At 47.9% G+C, this 27,109-nt stretch overlaps 1 protein-coding gene across 1 annotated transcript in view; it reads left to right on the forward strand.

Moving 5' to 3' along the window:
* Positions 1–7,286: 7,286 nt before the first annotated feature.
* LOC132575479 (MARVEL domain-containing protein 3-like) overlaps positions 7,287–27,109 on the forward strand; it is a 34,466-nt gene continuing 14,643 nt past the window's right edge. Inside the window, exons 1-3 of the mRNA XM_060244278.1 lie at positions 7,287–7,672; positions 15,175–15,310; positions 18,286–18,455. Coding sequence (XP_060100261.1) covers positions 15,198–15,310; positions 18,286–18,455 — 283 coding nt within the window. The 5' untranslated portion in view covers positions 7,287–7,672; positions 15,175–15,197. The remainder of the gene's footprint in view (positions 7,673–15,174; positions 15,311–18,285; positions 18,456–27,109) is intronic.

Raw genomic sequence — 27,109 nt, forward strand, 5'->3', positions numbered from 1 at the left:
TGGAGGAGTGGGGAATCAAACCCGGTTCTCCCAGATAAGAGTCCACGCACTTAACCACTACACCAAACTGGCTCTCAGGATGGCTCTTTCTGGAAGGGCATGAACCAGCACATGAACCAAACTTGGGCCCAAACTTGGACTGGTTCAGAGCTCAGGAACCGATGTTCAGGGAAGGCCCATTCCCCAAACATTTACCGGACTTTGGACCAGTTGGTTCAGCTGTTCAGGGCCAGCCATTGAAACCTAACAGCTGAATGGTTCTGCCACTCAGCTGTTAGATTTATAAATGGCTAAATGTAACAATACACACATAATGTATGAACCAATGCAACCCTTCCTGCCCTCCTTCTCATGATCTGCCCAGGTTCACAGACTCAGCATTGCTATCATGTGCCCATCTAGCCTCTGTTTAAAAACCTTCAAAGAAGGAGAGCCCACCACCTCCCTAGGAAGCCTGTTCCACTGAGGAACCGCTCTGTCAGGAAGTCCTTCCTCATGTTTAATTGAAAACTCTTTTGATTCAATTTCAACCTGTTTGTTCCGGTCCGACCTTCTGAGGTGACAGAAAACAACTCCACACCATCCTCTATGTGACAGCCCTTCAAGTGCTTGAAGGTGGTGATCATATCACCTCTCAGGAATCTCCTCTCCTTCAGCCTTTCCTCATAGGACTTGGTCTCCAGACCCCTCACCATCTCCGTTGCCCTCCTCCAGACATGTTCCAGCTGCATGCCTGTAACCTGCCTTGAGCCTGCCTTGGTGGGAAAGATATTCCATCAAATAAATAGTCTATATTCATCTTAAATTTTGGTGCCCAAAACTGATCACAATACTCTAGATGAGGTCTAACCAGAGCAGAGTAAAGTGATACTATAGGACCATAAGAACATAAGAGAAGCCATGTTGGATAAGGCCAATGGCCCATCCAGTCCAATATTCTATCACACAGTGGCCAAAAAACCCAAGTGCCATCAGGAGGTCCATCAGTGGGGCCAGGAAACTAGAAGCTCTCCCGCTGTTGCCCTCCCCCCCACCCAGCACCAAGAATACAGAGCATCACTGCCCCAGACAAAGAGTTCCAACAATACTATCACTTTGCATGATCTGGATGGTATACTTCTGTTGATACAGCCCACAATTGCATTTGCCTTTTTAGCTACTGCATCACACTGCTGACAAATGTTCAGTGTGTGGTCCACTAGGACCCCTAGATCCTTTTTGCACATACTACTGTCAAGAAGCCTTCCCCATCCTATCATTATGCATTTGATTTTTCCTAATGTAATTGCAGAACTTTACATTTATCCCCGTTAAGAACATAAGAGAAGCCATGTTAGATCAGGCCAATGGCCCATCCAGTCCAACGTTCTGTGTCACACAGCGGCCAAATACACACACACACACACACACACTGTGGCTAATAGCCACTGATGGACCTCTGCTCCATATTTTTATCTAACCCCCTCTTGAAGGTGGCCATGCTTGTAGCCGCCACCACCTCCTGTGGCAGTGAATTCCACATGTTAATCACCCTTTGGGTGAAGAAGTACTTCCTTTTATCCGTTTTAACCTGTCTGCTCAGCAATTTCATCGAATGCCCACGAGTTCTTGTATTGTGAGAAAGGGAGAAAAGTACTTCTTTCTCTACTTTCTCCATCCCATGCATTATCTTGTAAACCTCTATCATGTCACCCCTCAGTCGACGTTTCTCCAAGCTAAAGAGCCCTAAGCGTTTCAACCTTTCTTCATAGGGAAGGTGTTCCCTGCATAAGGGGTTCCCTGCATAAGGTCATAATTATTTCCCACCAGTGCCCAGACACCACAGGGCAGCAACCTGAGGGGGGGGGAGGGTGGCATTGGGGGTCTAGCCTTCCTTTTCCCACCATCCTTTTTAAAAAGTCAAACCATCCTTCCTGTAGTATCTCGCGTACAGCTTTGGAGCTCCAGGTACACAGCAAGCAGGAACCCAACCCCTCCCCCACCATACCAAAGAAAAGCCACCCTATCAGTGGCTGCCATGCAGCAACAATTTGAATGGTTAACCAGTGGTTCAGAGCATGGTGGTACCTGTTCAAAACTACCTATGACAATAAAATCCAGATGAAATTACAGGCATGGCCAGACCATGCTAAGCCTGCCGTCTGACCACATTCCACCCTCCAAAGCATCCATTTTCTCCAGAGAAGTTGATCTCTGTAGTCTGGAGATGAGCTGTAATTCCACCAGGCAACCCTCGTTAACGTACATCAATAGATGCAAACTTACCCATGACTGCTGTGTCTAAAATAACAATGTAGCTCACCCAGTCCGGTATGAAATGTTGATGGGGAACTTTGTGAAGGACCCTGCTTTCACTTCTCATGGCCATCCTCTTGAATGCATCCCGAACACACTGGTTAGCTTTAGTTGTCCTTCTTCCAAGTTCAGGTATTTCTGGCAATTCTGGAGCTGTTCGAGAATCTTTGCTTCCACAGCTACTTCCTGACAGAATCAAAAGCCATATATATAATTATATGGAGCGACGATACAGTCATTACCACAAAGTGAAAATCGACACTAGGCAATAATTCAACATTGAATCCTTCTAGCCCATAGTCCAAAACGAAGACCCCAGGTTTACTTATTTCTCCACTTTCAATTTTATAATCTTCATCAGTAGTATGAGCTTCAATCAAGTTTTTAGATGTCAAGATTTGAAATGGAAAAATAGAAAGGGTAAGCCAGTTGTCGATGGGCATCTAACCATAAATTGGCTTGGTTCCAGAAGTAGGAAGCCAAGGTGGGGAAGGAGGAAAAGGAACACATAAATTTTGAATTCTTTCCTTGGCGTCCCAAAAAACTTGGCTGAAGGGAGAAAAGGAATATATGGACACAAATTCAAATCCTGACATCTAAAAAGATTGGAGCTCATACTACAGATGAAGATTATAAAATTGAACGCGGATAAATAAACAAACCCGGGGTCTTCATTTTGGACTACAGGCTAGAAGGATTCAATGCTGAATTATTGCCTAGTGTCGATTTTAACTTAGAATCAAAACCCAAACATTGCAGAGGGCAAGCCTAAAAAACCTAAAGAGGACTGAAAAAGGGGACATCCTTTAAAAGAGATGCAGCTTGGGAATTTCAGCCTGCATAGCAGACACTCAGCAACTGACATATCCTTTCTATATTTCCATTTTCCTATTAACTTAAACATTCAGAATAAGTTTCTCAGCTGTCCAAGAGCCAGGTACATACAAAAGAGAGGCTATTTTAAAAGATAAAATCCCAGCAGGCAACTGGATCCACTGTCTCGATTTTCTAAAAGAGTTTTAGGGGGGGAAATCAGTTTGGATAAATCTCAGTCTCAGATAATGTTATTTCTGTAGTATGACAGCAAAATTAGTCAACAAACAGTAGGCTGTTTGGGGTATACTCTACCCCCCGCCCTTTTTAATTAGGGCTTTCACAGTCCAGTTAATACTAGAAAATAGCTAACAAAATGTGAGGTGCTTTATAAGAACTATAATGGAACCAACTTTTTTTTTTGTGAAGTCTAGAATTAAGCCTTTAATTTAGCCATTGTAAATGGAAGAAAAACTGGGACATGGTTGTCCGTTTGTTATTTCAGGTTTCCTGTTCACAGTTTCTCAGTGTGATCAACCTACAGTAGAAATTGAAGGGAATTTCTTTTTTATAGGGAGTCCTGATTAGATGGCACTTGACCCCGAAATGGTATAGTAGGATTTAATGAAAAATGTTTAGAGAATAGAAATGTAAACCTAATGGTATAAAAACCTGTGTGCTTCAGCATTTAGCCTCCTTTTGGATGGCTAAGAACTGAGGACCAATGGCTTTTTTTGGTGATATGTTCTTTTACACTGACAAGTGTGGCGTTACTGACAGGCACCCAGACAGACCACATCTGTGAAGAACATTAGTTCCACTCAAAGAAGAACACTCCCCAAGTCCCAACATGTCCCTGTGAGGCAGCTCTCTTGCAGGGGTCATTTTGTAGAAAAATAGGTGCCAGATATGACTCATTTGCATATCCCCTACATCTCTGACATCACCGGAAGGTGTACTAAATTATATCAGCTCAGCATCTACCTTAAAAGTCTTCTTGAATTGTCATCATAAAACCTTACTCCCATCAAACTTTTTGAATTCCTTTCTCCTATGTGGCCACAAGGGTACGATGAAGATTTCCATCTGTCTGTTTTACATGTTTTGATTATTTTCCCATTTTTTGTGGGGATAAATATTAGAAAGTTTGTCAAATCTTAGAATTCAGCAAAATTCTCACAGAGGGGGTTTGAGCAATGGAGTCCAGAAGCTAACCTACCAGACTAACCTCCCTCAGATTAACCTTATGCCAGTAACATTCCCTCAGACTAACCTCCTTCAGACTAACCTTATGCCAGTAACATTCCCTCAGACTAACCTCCTTCAGACTAACCTACCAGACTAACCTCCCTCAGACTAACCTTATGCCAGTAACATTCCCTCAGACTAACCTCCTTCAGACTAACCTTATGCCACTAACATTCCCTCAGACTAACCTCCTTCAGACTAACCTCCCTCAGATTAACCTTATGCCAGTAACATTCCCTCAGACTAACCTCCTTCAGACTAACCTTATGCCAGTAACATTCCCTCAGACTAACCTCCTTCAGACTAACCTACCAGACTAACCTCCCTCAGACTAACCTTATGCCAGTAACATTCCCTCAGACTAACCTCCTTCAGACTAACCTACCAGACTAACCTCCCTCAGACTAACCTCATGCCAGTAACATTCCCTCAGACTAACTTCCATCTAATCTCCCGCAGACTAACTTTATGCCAGTCACAATACCCTAGACTAACCTACCTCAGATACTTATTGTTATTTTATTTAGCCAAATTTATTGTATTCCGTTTCATTACAATGGGGGAGGGGAGGCCAATGTCAGCCATTTTGAGGGCCAATTATGGAAAGATGGGTATATCTAAATAAAGAAATACAGATAAAACAGAGGCAGGAGAACCATTTATGAGGAAAGACAAGATCAAAATGCTTCCAACCAGGCCTCATTTTGGGCCGGCGCTCACAGAAATGGAGCTCTGGAATCTCTAAATTTTATTGTGCATTTTCTTTTTCACCCCCTCCCCCAAATATTTGCTTCTGGGCTCCACTGTTCAGACCAGCTGTCAGAATTTTGCTGAACTCTACGATCTGACAAACTTTCTAATATTTCTCCCACACAAAAAATGGGGAAACAACAGCCAAAACATATAAAGCAGACAGACAGAAATCTTCCTCATGCCACCGTGACCACATAGGAGAAAGTAATTGAAAAAGTTTGACGGGAGTAAGGTTTTATTATGACAATGATAATTCAAGAAACATTTTAAGGTAGATATAATTTAGTACGCCTTCCGGTGATGTCAGGGGTGTGTGGCATATGCAAATGAGTTATGCAAGTGAGTTGAGCTAATGAGCCCGGCTTCCAACCATTACTTGATTAACAATTAAATAGTATATTTTAACACCAATAACGGCAATCTTTTATCCCTGCCCCCCCCACCACTTTTTAAAGCAAGCCTCTGCATATTATGTAATGTCACAAGATTATAGATATCTGTAGATGTTAACAGTGCAATCCTAAAACAAATGGCACCTTTGATTCTCAGTCTCCTTGGGATTGGGAGGGAAACAGAATCGCCAGGTGACCCAGAGTTGCCAGCTCCAGGTTGGGGAACTCCTGGGGACGTGGGGAAGGAGCCTGGGGAGGACGGGGACCTCAGTGGGGCACAAAGCCAAAGAGTCCGCCCTTCATAGCAGGGGTGGCCAAACTGCAGCTCAGAAGTCCCATGCGACTCTTTCACACATTCTGTGTGGCTCTTAAAGCCCCCACCACCCTGTCGACCAGCTTGGAGAAGTCATTTGTCTCTTTAAATCACTTCTCCAAGCCAAGCCAGCTGGTGGCTTGAAAAAATTCACTTAACGTCAAAGTTGCTTTCTTTCCACCTCTCCCTCCCTCCCCATCTATTTGCTTTCTTTCCACCTTTCCTTCTTAAGAACATAAGAGAAGACATGTTGGATCAGGCCAATGGCCCATCCAGTCCAACACTCTGCGCCACACAGCGGCCAAAAAAACATACACACACAAACACAAAACCAGCTGCCCTCAGGAGGTCCATCAGTGGGGCCAGGACACTAGAAGACCTCACACTGTTGCCCCCCCACCAGCACCAAGAATACAGAGCATCACTGCCCCAGACTGAGAGTTCCAACCATAAGCTGTGGCTAATAGCCACTTATGGACCTCTGCTCCATATGCTTATCTAATCCCCTCTTGAAGCTGTCTATGCTTGTAGCCACCACCACCTCCTGCGGCAGTGAATTCCATGTGTGAATCACCCTTTGGGTGAAGAAGTACTTCCTCTTATCCTTTCCTTGCATGTCTTGCGGCTCTCAGACATCGGACATTTATTCTGCGTGGCTCTTACCTTAAGCAAGTTTGGCCACCCCTGCTTTTCACAGCATCCCTTTTCACTGGGGGAACTGATCTCCTGCCTGGAGGAAAACTGCAATTCCAGGGCATCCCCACCAACGTTCCCTCTAAGCTGCAGAGTCTGGGGAGCAAAACTTCTACTTGGTGAGCTCCTGGCCTTAAAGTTGGGAGCTGCCGCATCAACGAGTGCGCTCTCTGGGGCCCTTCTTCCTGAGCGAAGACAAAAATGTGTGAGCCGGAGGCCAAAAAGCTGTGAGCCAGCTGACGCTCACTCAGCTGAGAGGGAACAATGAACCCCACGTGCCACCTGGAGGTAGGCTTCCCAATCCCCAGGTCCCAGAGGGGGATCCCCCGGTTTTACAGACTTCCCCCCTCCCCCACAGCCATCATGCACCTCCATGAACGATTCCCATAGGGAATGATGGGGAATTGATCCATGGGTATCGGGGGCTCCGGGGGGGGCTGTTTTTTGAGGTAGAGGTGCCAAATTTTCAGTATAGCATCTAGTGCCTCTCCCCCAAATACCTTCCAAGTTTCAAAAGGATTGGACCAGGGGGTCCAATTCTATGAGCCCCAAAACAAGGTGCCCCTATCCATTATGTCCTATGGAAGGAAGGCATTTAAAAAGGTGTACTGTCCCTTTAAATGTGATGGCCAGAACTCCCTTGGAGTTCAATTATGCTTGTCACACCCTTGTTCCTGGCTCCGCCCCCAATGTCTCCTGGCTCCACCCCCAAAAATCTCCTGGCTCCACCCCCAAAGTCCCCAGATATTTCTTGATTTGGACTTGGCAACCCTACCTGGAGGTTGGCATCTTGAGGCGGGAATCATTTCCCCCGCGTTTGCAACGCTTTCTCTCTCCTTGCGCAAAGCGGCGTCCCGCCCAACCAGCGCCGCCCCGCCCGGCCCCTGGCTGGCTTCAGGTGGCTCAGCAGGTCCGTCCTCTTTGCTCGGAGGCGCTGAGCCTGGGCAGGGGGAGACTCGGCTCTGCGCGGGGAAGAGGAGGGGCAGGAAACCCGGCCTGGGCTTCGCCTCGGCGGCCTGCGAGCGCCTCCCGGCCAGCCCCCTTCCCAGTCTGCCGGGGCGCACCACGAGGACGCGCAAAGGCGCAGAGAGTTGGGAAGGAACTTCTGCCTGGATTGGGCGCGGCGGCCACGATGGGGCCCAGGGGCTGAGTGCGCCGGCCCAAGGTGAGGAGCGGAGGGGGCAACGTGCAGCCTGACGGCGGGGGGGAGTGGATTTAGAGGGAGGGGGGAAGGGATCTCCTCTTTAGACGCCCCGCCTGCTTCCCGCAATTGCAGACGACTCTTAACACGAGACAGGTGCCTTCCTGGACCATCCCTTGCACTTCGACCTCCATTTCCTACACATGCCCAGTAGGTCGGGGTGGGTAGTCCTGTTTGTTGTCTGTAGTAGCAGAACATAGATTTAGGTGGCCTGGGTAGACCTGTTCGTCTGAAGCAGGGGTGGCCAAACTGTGGCTCATTCACACCTATTATGTGGCTCTCCAAGCCCGCATTGGCCAGCTTGGGGAAGGCGTTTCCCTCTTTAAATCGCTTCTCCGAGCCAAGCCAGACAGCAGCTCGGAGGATGCATTTAAAGTTGTTTTCTTTCCTCCTCCCCCATCTATTTGTTTTCCTTCCTCCTCTCACACATCTGACATTTATTCTCTGTGTCTCTTACGTTAAGCAAGTTTGGCCACCTGAAGCGATACGGCAAAGTTTGAGCCCAGTGGCCCCACGTTGGAGACCACCCGAGTTTAATTCTGGGGATAACACTTATACCCAGAATTAAACTTCATTGGTCTTAAAAGGGGCTGCTGGACTCAACCTTTGTTCTGTAGCGGTAGAAAAGAACAAGAGCCCAGTAGCGCCTTGAAGATTAACAAAATTGGTGGCAAGTAGGAGCTTTTGTGAAGAAGACAGCAGTGACTCAAAGAAGCCCCTACCCCGCCACGAAGCATGTTAGTCTTTAAGGTGCTGCTGAACTCTTGGTCTTTTCTAATGCCCAGTAGGGCTCTCTCCATAGACTCTTGGGAGTTTCCCCCCTTCTTGAGAGTCTGGGCACCATTTCGGGGCTTCTGTGTTTTGTTTCGCCTGTTTTCCCTTGTTCTCCCATCAGATCGCCCACCCAATTAACATATTAACTTCTTGGATGCTGAAGCACCTTTTAGAAGAGCATCTACCATGCATGCAAAACATTAGGTAGCAGAACGGTGTGGAAGACCTTGGAGAACTCCTGCCTGGCCCAGTGGACTATATTGACTTTGGGAGGTCTGACTTTTGTATAAGGCAGCTTCTGGTATGCAAAAGGAAACCCAAAGCGCAAAAACCTGAGGCAACACTGCAGCTAAGAAAGCAAACTTAACTTTTCATTGCATTCTGACACCTGAAGGACGAGGTGGGGGGGGCAGGATGGAAAAGAGAATGGGCAGTTTCAGGGGCTTTCTCCAGTTTTTCCAGTAGAAAGGATGGACATTTAAGGGAGCGCTGGAGGGAAAACAAGAACTCCTATCAATATTTTATTGTTCAGAACAAAGGAAATGCTTTGTAAAATAAGGTTTTAGTCATTCAAAATGTGTACTATAAAGTACAATCTACAGTAGAAGAAGAAGACTGCAGATTTATACCCTGCCCTTCTCTCAATCACAGAGCAGCTTACAATCTCCTTTACTTTCCTCCCCCACAACAGACACCCTGTGAGGTGGGTGGGGCTGAGAAGGCTCTCACAGCAGCTGCCCTTTCAAGGACAACTCCTGCGATAGCTATGGCTGACCCAAGGCCATTCCAGCAGCTGCAAGTGGAGGAGTGGGGAATGAAACCTGGTTCTCCCAGATAAGAGTCCGCACACTTAACCACTACACCAGACTGGCTCAGTAGAGAAGAGTTCCCATTGGATTTGAATCCAGTAGCATCTCATAGACCGACAAGTGCTTAAGGAGTATAAGCGTTTTCAAGAGTCAAAGCTCCTTCATCAGACACAATAGGGTAGAAGTAGAGAAGAGTCCCTTCATCCTACTCAAAAGATGTTGTAAAGAATGCTTGTCAAGGATGCAGAGGTACTATAATCAGCTTGATTAGAGCATAGGGGAAGACTTGAGGGCACAAAATTAGCATCTGCAGCGAGATAAGAATCCTATGTCCCTATTCAGCCCAGGAGGGCCTGTTGTTTTGAACTTGTGAATTAACCCAAATTCAGCAATCTCCCATTGCAATTTCCCTTTGAAATGTTTTAGAATCTCTGAAGGTGAGATTGCTGAACTAGAGTTAATGCATAAGTTCAGAACAATGGAAACCCCTCCTCCTCAGGATTTTATCTCACTATAGCTCAGGGGTGGCCAAACTGGCTCAGAAGCCACATATGGCTCTTTCACACCTATTGTGTGGCTCTTGAAGCCAACACCACCCTGTCGGCAAGCGTGGAGAAAGCATTTATCTCTTTAAATCAGTTCGCCAAGTCAGCCAGCAGCTTGGAGAATGCTCTTAAAGTTAAAGTTACTTTCTTTCCACCTCTCCCAGTGGAAGAGCCAATTTGGTGTAGTGGTTAAGTGTGTGGACTCTTATCTGGGAGAACCAGGTTTGATTCCTCACTCCTCCACTTGCACCTGCTGGAATGGCCTTGGGTTAGCCATAGCTCTGACAGGAGTTGTCCTTGAAAGGGCAGCTGCTGTGAGAGCCCTCTCAGCCCCACCCACCTCACAGAGTGTCTGTTGTGGGGGGAGAAGATATAGGAGATTGTGAACCACTCTGAGACTCTGATTCAGAGAGAAGAGCGGGGTATAAATCTGCAAATCTTCTTCTTCTTCCCTCCGTGATCTATTTGCCTGCCTGCCTTCCTTCCTGCTCTCAGACATCTGACGTTCATGCCTTGCAGCTCTCAAACATCTGACATTTATTCTATGTGGCTCTTAAATGAAACAAGTTTGGCCACCCCTGCTATAGATGCTAATTACAATATGCACGATATCCTCTTTCCCACTTTCTGATCAGATTCTCCATTTGAACATATGAACATATGAAGCTGCCTTATACTGAATCAGACCTTTGGTCCATCAAAGCCAGTATTGTCTACTCAGACTGGCAGCGGCTCTCCAGGGTCTCAAGCGGAGGTTTTTCATGCCTATTGGCCCTGGACCCTTTTTAGTTGGAGATGCCGGGGATTGAACCTGGGACCACCTGAATCTAACCAGCTGAATCTATGAACGTATGAAGCTGTCTTATACTGAATCAGACCCTCGGTCCATCAAAGTCAGTCTATTTGCCTGGACCCTTTTTAGTTGGAGATTCTGGGGATTGAACCTGGGACCTTCTGCTTACCAAGCAGATGCTCTACCACTGAGCCACCATCCCTCCCCTACTCTACTGTGTCTAATGAAGGGAACTTTGACTGTCCAACTCTTCTACTGGACTTGAATCTAGCTGGTAGACCAGCATGGGTACCCTCTGAAAATAGTTCTGGTGTACACTTTAGCTATGGGAGAGAAGACAGCATGGTGTGGCCCAAACCTGGAAGCTAAGCAGGGTTGGTACTTGGATGGGAGACCACCAAGGAAGGCTCTGCAGAGGAAGGTGAGTGCAAACCAACTCTGCCTCTCACTTGCCTTGAAGGCCCCTAGCTGGGGGTCGCCATAATTCGGTTGCGACTTGACAGTACGTCCATATGCAATGCTATAGATCACGGGTGGCCAACGGTAGCTCTCCAGATGTTTTTTGCCTACAACTCCCATCAGCCCCAGCCATTGGCCATGCTGGCTGGGACTGATGGGAGTTGTAGGCAAAAAACATCTGGAGAGCTACTGTTGGCCACCCCTGCTATAGATATGTACTCCCCATGGGGCAGAGTGGTAAAGCTGCAGTACTGCAGTCTGAGCTCTCTGCTCATGACCTCAGTTCGATCCCGGCGGAAGCTGGGTTCAGATAGCCAGCTCCAGGTTGACTCAGGTTTCCATCCTTCCGAGGTCGGTAAAATGAGTACCCAGCTTGCTGGGGGGAAAGTGTAGATGACTGGGGAAGGCAATGGCAAACCACCCCATTAAAAAGCCTCCCATGAAAACGCCATGATGCGATGTCACCCCAGTCAGGAACGACTGGTGCTTGCACAGGGGACTACCTTTACCTTTTACTAGATGTGTAAAACCGTCTCTTTCTGCACCTGAAGAGTGTGGCTGTCATTGTGAGAAGAGCATACAGGTTGCTTTTGGCTCGTGGATTGTCAAATTGACTTTCTGTGTTGACCTTTAAGACAAGAAATGACTTTTGTATTTGCTTTGGGAGTAGAAGGCGCAGCAGTTCATAGCTGTCTCTCTAGTATCCAAATAGTGCAATTTTATATTCACATGGCAAATTTTATGTTAAAGCAGTAAAATAAGTTTAGAGTTGTTGTTATTTAGGTATTTGCATATGTTTCAGTTTCGCCTCAGAACTGTAAGGGTTTTTTCAGGGCTTCAGCATTTCAAGGAATTTTATGGTTTAATGAATTGGCAAAACCAAGACAGCGGCAGTTTAACAACTATGAGAATACAGGGCTGCTTCACACGAGGGCAGGGCTTTTTTTCTGGAAAAGGAGGTACCGGAACTCTCAAGAGGGAAATGAAGGAAAAACACACAGAATTATTTGAAACAACATTGTTTCATCTGCTACAGAGACTTACCCCTACTTTAAAGCAGTTGCTAAACTTTAGACTTGCCACTAACTTCCTCAGTTCTTTTTTGGGTCTTTTGGTGCCTGACGCTGAATGACGACCTTGAAGCAACCACGTCTTAACATACTTTGTTGCATCAAAGGCTGTCACGCTCCCCTGGTGCCCTCATCATTTTAGACATTTATTTATTTGTTCGTTTTATTCGATTTTTAGCCCGCCCTTCCCATAGAACAGGCTCAGGGCGGGTTACATCATAAAACAATCAACAGTAAAACAAAGTAATTGAAAATACCGTATTTTTCGGACCATAAGATGCACTTCCCCCCCCCCCAAAAAAAAAAGTGGGGGAGAAAGTGTGTGCGTCTTATGGAGCGAAGGTACGTACCTTCCTGGGGGGGGGGCAATCCGCTGCCTCTGCCTCCGATCCGGCGCTTCCTCCGCGCCTCCCTGCCTGGCTCCATCTTCTTCCAGCAAGCGCTGGGATCGCTCCACGTGGCCCCACCGCAAATCCAGCGCTTCACGAGCGCCGGCTGCGGAGGGGGCAGCGTGCTTCCTCCTTGCCTGTGTGCCTGGCTCCACCTCTGATGCTTAAAGCAAGCGCTGGGATCGCTCCCTCTGCCCTCCGATCCCAGCGCTTGCTTTAAGCATCACAGCTGAAGCCAGGCACACAGGCAAGGAGGAAGCACGCTGCCCTCTCCACAGCCGGCGCTCACGAAGCGCTGGGTTTGCAGTGGGGCCACGTGGCGCGATCCCAGCGCTTGCTGGAAGAAGATGGAGCCAGGCAGGGAGGCGCGGGGGAAGCGCCGGATCGGAGGCAGAGGCAGCGGATTGCCCCCCCCCCAGGAAGGTACGTACCTTCGCTCCATAAGACGCACACACTTTCTCCCCCACTTTTTTTTTTGGGGGGGGGGGGAAGTGCATCTTATGGTCCGAAAAATACGGTATTTTCAATTACTTTGTTTTACTGTTGATTGTTTTATGATGTAACCCGCCCTGAGCCTGTTCTATGGGAAGGGCGGGCTAAAAATCGAATAAAACGAACAAATAAATAAATGTCTAAAATGATGAGGGCACCAGGGGAGCGTGACAGCCTTTGATGCAACAAAGTATGTTAAGACGTGGTTGCTTCAAGGTCGTCATTCAGCGTCAGGCACCAAAAGACCCAAAAAAGAACTGAGGAAGTTAGTGGCAAGTCTAAAGTTTAGCAACTGCTTTAAAGTAGGGGTAAGTCTCTGTAGCAGATGAAACAATGTTGTTTCAAATAATTCTGTGTGTTTTTCCTTCATTTCCCTCTTGAGAGTTCCGGTACCTCCTTTTCCAGAAAAAAAGCCCTGCCCTCGTGTGAAGCAGCCCTGTATTCTCATAGTTGTTAAACTGCCGCTGTCTTGGTTTTGCCAATTCATTAAACCATAAAATTCCTTGAAATGCTGAAGCCCTGAAAAAACCCTTACAGTTCTGAGGCGAAACTGAAACATATGCAAATACCTAAATAACAACAACTCTAAACTTATTTTACTGCTTTAACATAAAATTTGCCATGTGAATATAAAATTGCACTATTTGGATACTAGAGAGACAGCTATGAACTGCTGCGCCTTCTACTCCCAAAGCAAATACAAAAGTCATTTCTTGTCTTAAAGGTCAACACAGAAAGTCAATTTGACAATCCACGAGCCAAAAGCAACCTGTATGCTCTTCTCACAATGACAGCCACACTCTTCAGGTGCAGAAAGAGACGGTTTTACACATCTAGTAAAAGGTAAAGGTAGTCCCCTGTGCAAGCACCAGTCGTTCCTGACTGGGGTGACATCGCATCATGGCGTTTTCATGGGAGGCTTTTTAATGGGGTGGTTTGCCATTGCCTTCCCCAGTCATCTACACTTTCCCCCCAGCAAGCTGGGTACTCATTTTACCGACCTCGGAAGGATGGAAACCTGAGTCAACCTGGAGCTGGCTATCTGAACCCAGCTTCCGCCGGGATCGAACTGAGGTCATGAGCAGAGAGCTCAGACTGCAGTACTGCAGCTTTACCACTCTGCCCCATGGGGAGTACATATCTATAGCAGGGGTGGCCAACAGTAGCTCTCCAGATGTTTTTTGCCTACAACTCCCATCAGTCCCAGCCAGCATGGTATTTGCCCTGGTATTTGCCCTGCCAAGGGACTTTGCACGCTTACTCCTTCCGTTAATTTCAAAAGGGGAATAGGCTACTTCTCACTACAGGGCTCTTGTTTTGTAGCAGGAACTCCTTTGCATATTAGGCCACATGCGCCTGTTGCAGCCAATCCTCTTGGAGCTTACAGGGCTCTTAATACAGGGCCTACTCCAAGCTACAGGAGGATTGACTACATCAGGGGGTGTGACCTAATATGCAAAGGAGTTCCTGCTACAAAAAAAAAGCCCAGTCAGAAACTAAGCAAGGTCTCCCCTGGTCAGTATTCAGATGGGAGACCTCCAAGGAATACCAGATCATGATGTGTAGGCAGACAGTGGCAAACCACCTCTAAATGTCTCTTGCCTTGAAAACTCTACAGCAGGGGTGAGGAACATCCATCCCGAGGGCCTTATGGCCCTCGAGATCACTTGGTCTGGCCCTCAGGGATTGCTGGGCCAAGCCAAGCCATGTGGCAGCCTCTACAAAAAAAGCATTTGGCTAGGGCGGCAGGCCGGGGGTGTGCCAAATTAGCCTCTCCCCACATGACTTCAAATAGAAAAACAATTATTTGCATTAATTTTGCTGGCCTGAATCATTCTCCCTCGGCAGAGCACTGTTTTTTAAGTTGATAATTTTGTATGGCCTACAAATGATGTTATAAATATCCAAATGGCCTTTGGGAGAAAACAGGTTGCCCACCCCTGTCCTACAGGGTCACCATAAATAGATTGTGATTTGACGGCACTTTACGCACACACACACACACACACACACCCTCTCTCCCCCTCTTCCTCTCTCCCTTTCTTTGCTGAATAACTCTTGTGAATTAATGTTACAAATGCTAGCCGTTCAATCATTGAATCATACACAGAACAAATGTCCCTTTGCCTGAACAGCTTGCTTCAGGAAGACGCACAAGATGTCTCGTTCGGAGAGACCTCCTCGCGGTCAAGATTACAGGCGCAGAGAGAACCCCGTGGCTGGCCGATATATTGAAGACAGAGGCAGGAAACCATATCCACCCAATGGAAGGTAAGCTGAAACCTGTAGCAGGGTCAGGGTGTGGGGGAGGGAAGTTCAACACAATGGGACCCATTCTCCTTTTTTGTCACATTTCTCTCCATCCTAGGCAGATACGGGGCTGGTGTGTGCTAAATTCTCCCTTTCTGCTGTATGGTGTTACAATAGTCCTAGTTAGCAGAAACGATTGCATTGATTTCGAGGCGCGGGAACTCAGGCTGGGCTGCCAGATACAATCGCTTGTAAGCTTTCCTGAACTGTTCCCTCTGTTGTTGCATGCAGCCTAAAGTGCAACAGGCAGGGTCGGCTCGCCCACTAGGCAAATTAGGCAGTTGCCTAGGGCGCCGGCAGGGTGGGGGTGAAAAATTCGGCCTCCCCCTTCCCCCCTAGGCAAATGCCTAGTTTGCCCCACCACCCGGCGCCTCCTCCTCCCTTCCTTCCCCATTGCAGGTCGATGTCAATGTCCTGGATGGGAAGGAAGTGCGGAGGAGGGAGCAGCCACGGCGCCCTTTCTGGACGCAGTTCGTTCAAGCTGCCGCTGGCCTGACCAGGCGCTGAGTGAGCGAGCAGCATGGTTTTACCCACCGATCAGTTGATCAGCCGGGGGGGGGGCTCCTTTACGCAGCCCGGAGGCACTTGATCGCCCTTCCGGACGTTGCAATTGACGTGGGGTCCAGGCAAATAGGTGTGAAAAACCTCAGCTTGAGAGCCTGGAGAGCCGCTGCCGGTCTGAGAAGACAATACTGACTTTGATGGACCAAGGGTCTGATTCAGTAGAAGGCAGCTTCATAGGTTCATATGGGGTGGGGAAGGGAGGGAGGAGGAGGCGGGGGGAGGAGCAGGGGTGCTGTTGAGGGGGGCGGCAGGCCACCCAGTCTGCCGTGTGACCTCGGGCCAGTTCTGGCAAGAGGATGTCTTTTCCCACCACATGGGGCCTATTCGGCAGAATAAACCGGAGGTTACCACCTTGTGTGTGTTATTTTTTATTTGTATCCTGCTTCTTTTCTGTCCAAAGTCCCATCACGTCCTTCTCTGCTCCTCCACCTTATCCTGACCACAGCCCCCCTTTGAGGCAGGCTAGGCAGAGACAGAGAAACTGGGCCAAGCTTCTGTGCAGAGGGGGAGATCCAAACAGGGCTGTTGGTGGGGGACTCTTTTCATACACGCACAACACAATGATGTTACCCAGAAATGATGTATAGCACTGGGCACATCATGTGAGGCTGCTCTAGCACAGGGGTGTCAAACATGTGGCCCAGGAACCGAATCAGGCCTGTGAGCGACTTGGCTCTTGTCTGCTTGCTTCTCTCTCTCTCTCTCTCTTGCTTCCTTCTGCATCACAACTTGCTTTGCTAGGCTTGCTCAATCGCACAGGAGTTACAGAGCAAAGCCTCTGTTTTCTCCATTGGCTGAGGCTCCTCCTTTGAGGAGGAAGTGGGAGAGGGATAGCATGCTTTGCCAGGCTTTCTCAATAGCACAGCAGAGTTACTGAGTCAAGCCTCTCTTCCTTCTATTGGCTAAGGCTTCTCCCCCTCCTAGTTCCCTGGGGAAGGAAGAAAAGAGCCCGAGTTTCTTTTGCCCAGCTCCCTGGATCCCACGGGAGAGATGCAAAGAAAGCACCTTTAAGACCAACAAGTGCTAATATTTTAAGTTTTTTTTTAAAAAAAGCTTTGTGTTTGTGTTTAATTGTGTTTATATCTCTGCTACCTAATCTTAAATAAGTACACACATGACCTGACCCAACAAGGTCTCATTTATGTCAGATCCGGCCCTCATAATAAATGAGTTTGACACCCCTGCTCTAGCAATTCGGGGGAAACTCTATGGTTTCACTAGGGGAACACTAGCAATTTTTTTGGGGGGGGGGAAGGGAAACACTATGGCACCGCCTCACATGACAGAGCTCTTTGAGGATGGGGATCCCCCCAGCGGCCCACTCCATGCTAGGGGGTTGGGGGCCCCCAAACCGGGGGGAAACCCCATTCCCAGCAGAAGCTTGGGAAGCCTAGATCCAAACCTGGTTGACCCAAATCCTAGTGACCCTCTCTTCACCAGCTCTCAATACAATCCCCTCAATGTAGAGTTTCCTTAAATACGTAAACTGGTTTAATAGCTGTTGCCTGGAGACCAGGGCCTAGAAGGAAAGGCTGAGGCACCTGGGAATGTTCAGTCTGGAGAAAAGGAGTGTCACAAGCAGGGGACCAGGAAGGGCCTTCTACAGGACTGTGCTCCTTTTAACTGCCTTCCCTTCATTGGAAATAATGAAGGATAGGGGAACCTTCTTTTGGGGCTCACAGAATTGGAGCCCCTGGTCCAATCCTTTTGAAACTTGGAGGTTATTTTGGGGAGAGGCACTGAATGCTATGCTGAAAATTTGGTGCCGCTACCTCAAAAAACAGCCTTTCCAATGCCCCTGATACCTGTGGATCAATTCTCCATTATACCCTATGAGAATTGGTCTCCATAGGGCATAATGGAGTGCCCAGCAGACGTTTTCCTTCCCTCCCCCCGCTTTCTGATGACCATGGTGGGGGGAGGGCCTCCAAACCGGAGGATCCCCTGCCCTCACCTGAAGGAGAAGAAGAATTGCAGATTTAAACCCCGCCCTTCTCTCTGAATCAGAGACTCAGAGCGGCTTACAATCTCCTTTATTTTCTCCCCCCACAACAGACACCCTGTGAGGTGGATGGGGCTGAGAGGGCTCTCCCAGCAGCTGCCCTTTCAAGGACAACCTCTGCCAGAGCGATGGCTGACCCAAGGCCATTCCAGTAGCTGCAGGTGGAGGAGTGGGGAATCAAACCGGGTTCTCCCAGATAAGAGTCCGCATACTTAACCACGACACCAAAGAGGCTCTCTGGGGATTGGCAACCCTAAGAGAGCTAATGCCAGTCTGAATAGACAACAGTGACTTTGATGGTCTGATTCACTATAAGGCAACTTCAGGTATGCTTTGGCTGATTCTGCCCCTCTTCCTCCTCCAACTCTAGGGCATTGCAAGGATCGCTCTACCCTGACCACGCAAGGCCTTCTGTGGTTTTAGCAGACTCTCTCCCCAAATACCCGCCTCCAAGTCACCTGTCTTCAGAACCTTCTCCGCAATTGTATCCTCCCAAAGAGACCTTTTCTGAGAAATGCTCCAACCTGTGCTCAAGAAGAGGTAAGGAAAACATTTCTTATCCCCTTCATCACATCTCTTTGTCCCCAGCGCACGTGACTTGGATCCAAGGAGTGCCGTAAGGTACGGCAGCATCTCCCATGGAGCCTGGTCTTTTGTTAGGGAAAGAAAGAGCAAGGTTTTGGTTTTCACTTGACTCTTCTTCAGGCAGAACAAAGAACACAGTGAATGGAAAGCGACAGATTCCAAACTTGCCCAGAAACCCATTTTTTTTAAATAAATAAATCTTTATTAAAAACAAAGATCTTTGACTTACAAATGCATACGAAGAGCATAAAATTATATCATTCAATAGCATTGCAAAAAATAGTCCAAAGAAATGCTGCATAAAATAGCATGAACAGAGAAATAATATTAGGGTTTGTAGAATCTTTCGGGATCAAGTGCCGTGTTCTACTGGAGAAGGTTTTCCTTCCAGACATTTTGTTCTCAGCTGCGGAGAACATCCTCAGTGGCGTTGCAGCCGGAGCAGGCGCTCAGACCTTCTTGGCTGCTGTGCATTGAGTGAAATAATAACTAAATAATAACTAAATACGAGCCAACCGAATAATACACCCAGACATGCGTCTCTCAGACCTTAAACAACTAAAAATGAAGCCGGGAATGCTAAGTGCAGTTGGAAGGAAGAATACATTGTTCTGACATGAAATTTAAAAATCGGGGCCCAGATAGATCTAAACTTGATATGAGTACTTTCGAAAAGTTGTGGTTCACAAAGGTCGCAGTTTTATGCATGATAAATGGTTCCCAAATTTTATCATACCAGACTCTTAATGAAGGAGGCGAGGGGGATTTCCATACTGAAGCAATAGTAATTCTTGCTGCTGCTATAAGTATGATAGTCAACTCTTTGTGCGAGTCTGTATGAGAAGAATCATCCCACAAATTTAGGAGGATTAATCCCAGCGTCATTAAAAATGACTGTGAAGTGATTTTGGAGATCTGTTGAGTGGTATCATTCCAGAACTGAGAAATAACTGGACACTCCCACCGTTTTGATAAATAAGTGAGTTCCGGTAGATAAACCCCTCTGTGTAACAAACCATTAGTATAACAGTAGTCATTGGCAATGGTTTAAATAACAGGTTTTCCACATGCATTATTGGAATGACTCGAGGAGCCAAAGTTCGTACTTAATCTGCTGTTTGGGAGAGACAGAAAGAGCTCTGTATTTCACCGCGCTTCGTGAAAAGACGGTAATCATGATACTTGGCCCCCTTTCTGTAGAACTAGCTCAGGACTGGTACTAACAGTTGCAACGTCCTTTACACTGCAGTTTGCAAGGGATAATGGCTGTGTTTAGTATGTCGTTAATAGCAAATAGGTTGTTTGGGTTGGGCACTGTGGGCCAGCTGCATGGCTAGGTGTCTTGATGGTTTGGTGTAGTGGTTAAGTGTGCGGAGGTTGTCCTTGAAAGGGCAGCTGCTGGGAGAGCCCTCTCAGCCTCACCTACCTCACAGGGTGGGGAGGAAGATAAAGGAGATTGTGACTGCTCTGAGATTCAGAGTATTGGGCAGGATATAAATCCAATATCATCATCATCTTCTTCTTTAAGAAACGTTGCCAGGTGGATGTCAGTGGAACTCTATCAGAATGTAGCATTGGTGGGGAGGGGGAATTGAATCCTAGAAAAGCCCTGTTAGGCATGATGGGGTTGTGGGGGGAGACTATATTACGGCTGGGTTTGGACCCAGTATGGCTAAGAGCAATTGAGTGGGGCTGTCAGCGCCTGAACGGTCCTCAATAATCAGGCCCTTCTTTGCGCAAGAATTCGTTTCTGCTATACGGTACCGCCTCTGCTCTCAGCCCCAGAGTCACCTCTATCCCAATAAGGGATTTTCCCATTTGCAAATGAGCAAGGGACTAAATTGAATTCTCTCAACAAATACAATGATAAGATAGCTATAAAGTGAATCCCCCCCCCCCGGGCCCCAGAGATCTGCTCGTGCATTAATAAGCCAGCAGGAATAAATGCATGCTTGAAAGTATTCTCCCTTCCTCCGGAAATCTAATCAGAATCTTCAAACTTAACTGGAAGGAAGGTTATGTAGGCCTGAGATTGCCTGCCAATGCCTCATTCCTTCTGTGCTCCCAGGGTTCAGGCTCTAATAACAGGGGTGGGGAACCTTTTTTCTGCCAAGGGCCATTTGGATATTTATAACATCATTCGCGGGCCGTACAAAATTATCAACTTAAAAAACAGTGCTCCGCCGAGGGAGAATGATCCAGACCAACAAAATTAATGCAAATAATTGTCTTTCTATTTGAAGTCATGTGGCGTGAGCCTAATTTGGTGTACCCCCTCCCCCAGCCTGCTGACTTAGGTAAATGCCTAGGTCCGGGACTTTTTTTGTAGAAAAAGCCCAGCAGGAACTCATTAGCATATTAGACCACATTCCTTATTATTAGCATATCAGGTCACACACTCATTAGCACATTAGGCCACACCATCTGAGGTAATCAAGTGCATTCCTCCCTTCATGTGGAAACTGCAGCTGCTCCCAGCAGACCTTTAAAGGCACCCGCATACCCCAGCAGCAGTGCTTCACAATGCCCACCATTCAGGCTCCACAGAGGGAAAGAGGGAGAGGAAGGAAAGAGCAGAAATAAAGCAATGGGGAGGAGGCTGCGCAGCGTGGCTGGGCCTTGCAATCCTCGCCGGTCAGCCAGGCCCCAGGAGGCCGCCATATGATTTGGCTTGGCCCAGCAATCCCCGAAGGCCAGACCAAGTGATCTCGAGGGCTGTAAATGGCCCTTGGGCCTGGTGTTCCCCACCCCTGCTTTAGAACATCAGGAGCCAGGCAAATGTGTGCCTTTTAGGAACTAGATCTTATTTATTGCCGTGCTCTTTAAAAATCCTGCCAGGTGTTGGGGATATTCAGTCACTCCATCAGTCAATCCTTTTACGAGCTCATTTGACCAAAGGTCTTAAGCCAGAATTCCAACAGGGAGCGTAATTAGCATCATATTTGGTTAATGCAGCAGAGTTTTACCCGGTCTCAGAAATGTGATGCTGAGTGCAGTAAATTAATCTCCCAAGAAATATATTGTAAAGAGGACTGGGGAAGGCGATGGCAAACCATACCGTAAAAATCTGCCATGAAAACTTCTCCAAGCCAAGGCAGCTAAAGGCTTGGAGATGCATTTAAAGTTCAAGTTGCTTTCTTCCCACCTCTCCCTCCTCTCGTCTATTTGCCTTCCTTCCTATCTTGTGACTCTCAAACCTCTGACATTTATTCTGTGATGTGACATCACCCCATGGGTTCATAACGACCCAGTGCTTGCACAGGGGACAACCTTTACTTTTTAAATGTGCATTTATTCAAGTAGATGCAGTTCACATTCAGGCTGCAGTCAAAAAGAGAGAAAGAAGCCTAATCAGGACTTTTTTTTTTTTGGTAGCAGGAACTCCTTTGCATATTAGGCCACACACCCCTGATGTAGCCAATCCTCCAGGATCTTGCAGGGCTCTTCTTACAGGGCCTACTGTAAGCTCCAGGAGGACTTCCTACATCAGGGGTGTGTGGCCTAATATGCAAAGGAGCTCCTGCTACAAAAAAAAAAGCCCTGGGCCTAATCAAAAGAGTACTTTTCCTTTCACAAACAGCTAGTCTGGCATCATGTGTGTGTGAGAGTATGAGGGCACTGTCTCTACAGCAGGGGTGGACAAACTTGCTTATGTAAGAGCAACACAGAATAAATGTCAGAGGTTTGAGAGTCACAAGATAGGAAGGAAGGCAAATAGATGAGAGGAGGGAGAGGTGAGAAGAAAGCAACTTGAACTTTAAATGCGTCTCCAAGCCTTTAGCTGCCTTGGCTTGGAGAAGTGATTTAAAGAGACAAATGCCTTCTCCAAGCCAGACAACAGGGTGGTGGGGACTTTGAGAGCCACACAATATATGTGCCGGCTCATCCACTAGGCAAACTAGGCAGTTACCTAGGGTGCCGGGAGGTGTGGGGCCCCAGTGCCCATGGCAAACGCCTAGTTTTCCTGCCTCCCCCCCCACCTGCCCCCTCCCTTCCCTTGCGCTTTCCCCACCCCCCCAGTGTGATTAGAGCGTCAGAGCCTGCCCTTCGCTGCCTCCCCCTCCCTGCGCCTGGGCCTTACCACCTTCAGTGCAGCTGACGCGGCATCTACTCCTTTGAAGAGCCCGTGGGAGGAGAATTCGCTCCCCCTCACTTCTGGTCCTGGAAGAAGCCGGGGAGAAGCCTCCTTCGGCGGGCTCTTCAAAGGAGTAGAGGCCACGCCCCCAGCCGCATTGAAGGTGGTAAGTGCAGGAGCTGCGCACTCTGATGGGGGGGGGGGAAGGAGCGTGGCGAGGCTATGGGAGGGGTGGGGCCTAGGGCGCCATGCGCCCTTGGGCTGGCGCTGTATGTGTGAAAGAGCCGCATGTGGCTTCTGAGCCATAGTTTGGCCACCCCTGCTCTACAGGAGTGACCTCCAGAGATATGGAAGGCCATGTGAAGGGTGTGAGAGGGCCAAGTGAGAGAGAAAGGAAGGGAGTCAGAGGGCAGCTTCCAAGACATAGAGCAATATCCCATTCAAGGAAGCAACACCTCTGCCCATTTAGAGTGATGTAGCACGCCCCTCTCCCCTCCCTCCCGCCCAGTATCCAGCCATGCTGAGTCACCCACTCCAAAACCAGGACTGTGGAAACCATCCCTGGCCCATGGTGAAAGATCCCCCCTGACTCTTGCACACATTTAAAAGACACCCAAAGGCAGCTCACAGGTCCACAGGAGGGAGGAGGGGGAGTTGCTCAGAGAATCCAGAATTGCTCACCTTAACCCTTTGCTTCATTGGCAACCTAGAGTGTGCTGTCTTGCTGCAAGGAAGTGTTTGCTAAGCTTTGGAGGCAAGCAAAGGGTTAAAATGAGCCTTCTAAGAGGGGCTTCCAGCTACTGCTGGGACATCAGGATGACAGCCCTGAAGAGCATGAAAACCAAACGAGGACAGTGGAGTGCACAGCAGCCCAGGCCTGGGGAATTTTGTACCGTAGTCCCCGCCTCCCCCCCTGCAAATATACAGCAGCCCAGTCCTGTGTGCTGCACCTCTTCCCTGTTTATTTTGGAGACATCTTATGCCTTTTGTCTTGCTAACACCACTCCCTGCACATACCTTGTATGTTCCTTAATTTTATTTAATATCATCGTAATCAGAGTCCCCTCCCATGCTCTCAGTAATAAGTCCCAACATGATGTTCAGTTATCAATTACAGTAAGCCTAAAAGCCCAGTGTACAATAAAATTTTAAAAATGATCAAATTCAGCAGTACTTAAAACATCACTTTTTTAAAAAGAGGTATTCAAAGGGCATTAGAAGTATTGGATGATACACTGGCCCATTGCATTTGTAGCGTTTTTTAAATGCAAAGCAGTTTAAGAGTCTCAGGATTCCACAATGTCTTCCAATAAAAATAACCCACCCTAGAGCTGAATCTTATCCTTTCCCCTCCCATTTCTTTCAGCATTCAGGTCAACAATGCCCCCCTTCTACAAAAAAGCCCAGCAGGAACTCATCTGCATATTAGGCCACACCCCCTGACAGCACCATTGTTTTGCTCAGGGCTTTTTGGTAGAAAAAGCCCAGCAAGAACTCATTTGCATATTAGGCCACACAGCCTGATGACATCATTGTTATGTGCACAGCTTTTTTGGGTAAAAAAGGCCTGGCAGGAACTCATTTATATATTAGGCCACACCCCCTAACAACACCATTGTTTTGCACGGGACTTTTTGGAAGAAAAAGCCCAGCAGGAACTCATTTGCTTATTAGGCCACACACCCCGACACAGAGTCAGTTGGAACTGTGTTCCTGTGCGTTCCTGCTCAAAAAAAGCCCTGCCCCCTCCCCTGTTTTAAGCACACACAGTTCTGACAAATGATGTGCATGGGCGGGGACTCTGATATTTATGATATTAGCTTTGGTGGGAAGGGATGCTAATTCAAGGAGCAGAATTTGTCTGTCTGACTATTTATTCAACTTGTAGACTGCTGTCTCCTGCAAGCAGGGTTCAGGCAGTGAACAACATTTTAGTCAACATACTTACGAGTCAAGTTAAAAGATTTAAAACAGTAAAACAATTCAAAGCAAAACAAAACAATCTTCAAGTACTTGAAGGGCTGTCATAGAGAGGATGATGCAGAATTGTTTTCTGTGGCCCCAGAAGGTAGGACCAGAACCAATGGGTTGAAATTAAATCAAAAGTCTTTCCGGCTCAACATTAGGAAGAACTTCCTGACCGTTAGATCGGTTCCTCAGTGGAAGAGGCTTCCTCGGGAGGTGGTGGGCTCTCCTTCCTTGGAGGTTTTTAAACAGAGGCAGGATGGCCATCTGACAGCAATGAGGATCCTGTGAATTTAGGGAGAGGTGTTTGTGAGTTTCCTGCATTGTGCAGGGGGATGGACTAGATGACCCTGGAGGTCCCTTCCAACTCTTTGATTCTATGAATTCCAACTTCAATTACAGATGGCGCTAAGAAATCCATTTATATCCTTACCCCAAGGGGGAGAGGAAAGCACGAAAGAGCCAGGCTAGATAGGAAACCATTGTTGTCCTCAATCAAGTCCGGATGGAACTTTTCTGTCTTACAGGCCTTGCAGAACTGCACTAGGTCCCGTAAGGCATAAACGTCATTCCGCAGGGAGTTCCGCCAGGTTGGCGCCAGGGCCAAAAAAGGACAGCCAGATATCTTTCGGGCCAGAGATCACCAGAAGGTTCTTCTCCCCAGGGTGCAATGCTCTCAGAGGTGGGGTATACCAGGAAAGGCAGTCTTAAAGATACATTGGTCCCAGACTGTTTCGGGCAGGGGTGTCAACCTCATTTGTTAGGAGGGCCAAATCTGACATAAATGGGACTTTGTGGGGCCGGGCCGTGTGTGTCATAAAATGTAATACCAGGTAGTGGAGCTATAAATTTTACAAAGAACACAAACAAACACAAAGATTTTAAAAAAAAAAAAACTTAAAACATGCTGTATCTGTGGATCGGTGGCTGGCCAGACGCTGCCCCAGCTATTTTGGCTGAGGAGACAGACCCCATGGTTGGATGGCTGAAACAGAGCCGGCTGAGACTGAATCCATCAAAGATGGAGGTTCTGCCGCTGGGAGATTCACACCAGGGGTGCCAACTCCTCTGACATCGGCACCAAATGCCAAGAGCCTGGGTATGCTTCTGAATGCCTCCTTTATCAATAGAGGCCCCGATGTTGCCAGACTGGCATTTCTCCAGCTGAGGCAACTGGCCCCCTTCCTGTCTTACTCTGACCTGGCCACAGGCAAAAAAAAGGTTTGAGCTTCTGGACCCTATTGAGAAATGCCTGACGAGCTGTGGCAAGAAATGCATTCGACGATCGTAAAAAAAGCAGCTGATCACATAGAGGAAAAGTGCAATTGGCTCTCGGGCGGAACCGTAAAAATAGCAGAGTGAAGAAAACCAGCCAAAGCAGCAGGAAAACGGGAAGAAAGAAGACGACTCAATGGGGATTTCCAGAGGGCAGCAAGGACAGATAATGAAGTTCACTGGGACAAACGTTGCAAACAGCTAGGGCCAGTTTGCATTTGCCTAGGGCACCGGGCTGGGGAGGGTGCCAAATTGGGTCCGCCTGGCACCATAGGCAAACACCCAAACTTTGCCGCCTGGCTGGCGCGTAGTCTCTTTATCGCTCCCTGAGCATCCTCGCACTCAGGGAGCGATACAGAAACTGTGCACGAGCCAGGAGCCCTCCATGCCCCTCTCTAATGATCGGAATCATCAGAGAAGGGCAGGGAGGGCTTCCGGCCAGCGCACAGTCTCTGTATCAGCAGCAGGGGGCAGGATTGCATAAGGGGAGGGGGCAGCCTGGGGGCTGTGCCATGGAGGCGGCACTTGCTGGCAAGTCTGCCTGGGGCACCCTAGGGCCAGCCCTGCAAACAGCTAGAAGAGGACTGCATGAAAGGTCGCACCAAGCAGGCATTCAGGCGAGTCCAAAACATTCAAACACCATTTTCTGCCAATGAGACGGCAAAAAACAGATGGCAAGAATACACGGAAGAGCTGCATGCTGGTAGCAAGGAAGCCCAGCCTCGGGATGCCAGGGAAAGGGAAGCTGAGAAAGAACCAGCCACCCTTGAGGACGAGATCATGTGGGCAATGGGCTGACTACCAAACAACAAAGCCTCAGGTGTTGACATCGTCAGAGCTCTGTTTCAGAAAATTTGGGAAACCAACACACGGCCAAGGGACTGGAAACGCTCAAGCGTTCGTTCCGCTACCAAAAAAAGAGGAGACTCCAGAGACTGCTCCAATTATCGCACCATCGCTCTCATCCCTCCCACTAGCAAAATTCTGCTTAAAATTATACAGCTTCTGGCACCAGCCATTGAAAGGGAATTACCAGATGTCCAAGCTGGTTTCCCAAGGCTGTGTAGCAAATCTGCGCTGGATCATGGAGAAATCTCATGAATATCAAAAGATTATCTACTTATGCTTCATCGATTACATGAAAGCCCTTTGGCTGTGTCTATCATGAGAAGCTGTGGAGAGCCCTACAAAACCTGGCGGTTCCAACACATCTGCTCAAGTTAATACAATCATTGTATACAAACCAAGAAGCCACTGTGCAAACATCATATGGAGATACTGATTGGTTCGAGAT

The sequence above is a fragment of the Heteronotia binoei genome, chromosome 7 (assembly GCF_032191835.1).
Source record: "Heteronotia binoei isolate CCM8104 ecotype False Entrance Well chromosome 7, APGP_CSIRO_Hbin_v1, whole genome shotgun sequence".
In the NCBI taxonomy this organism is placed as follows: Eukaryota; Metazoa; Chordata; class Lepidosauria; order Squamata; family Gekkonidae; genus Heteronotia; species Heteronotia binoei.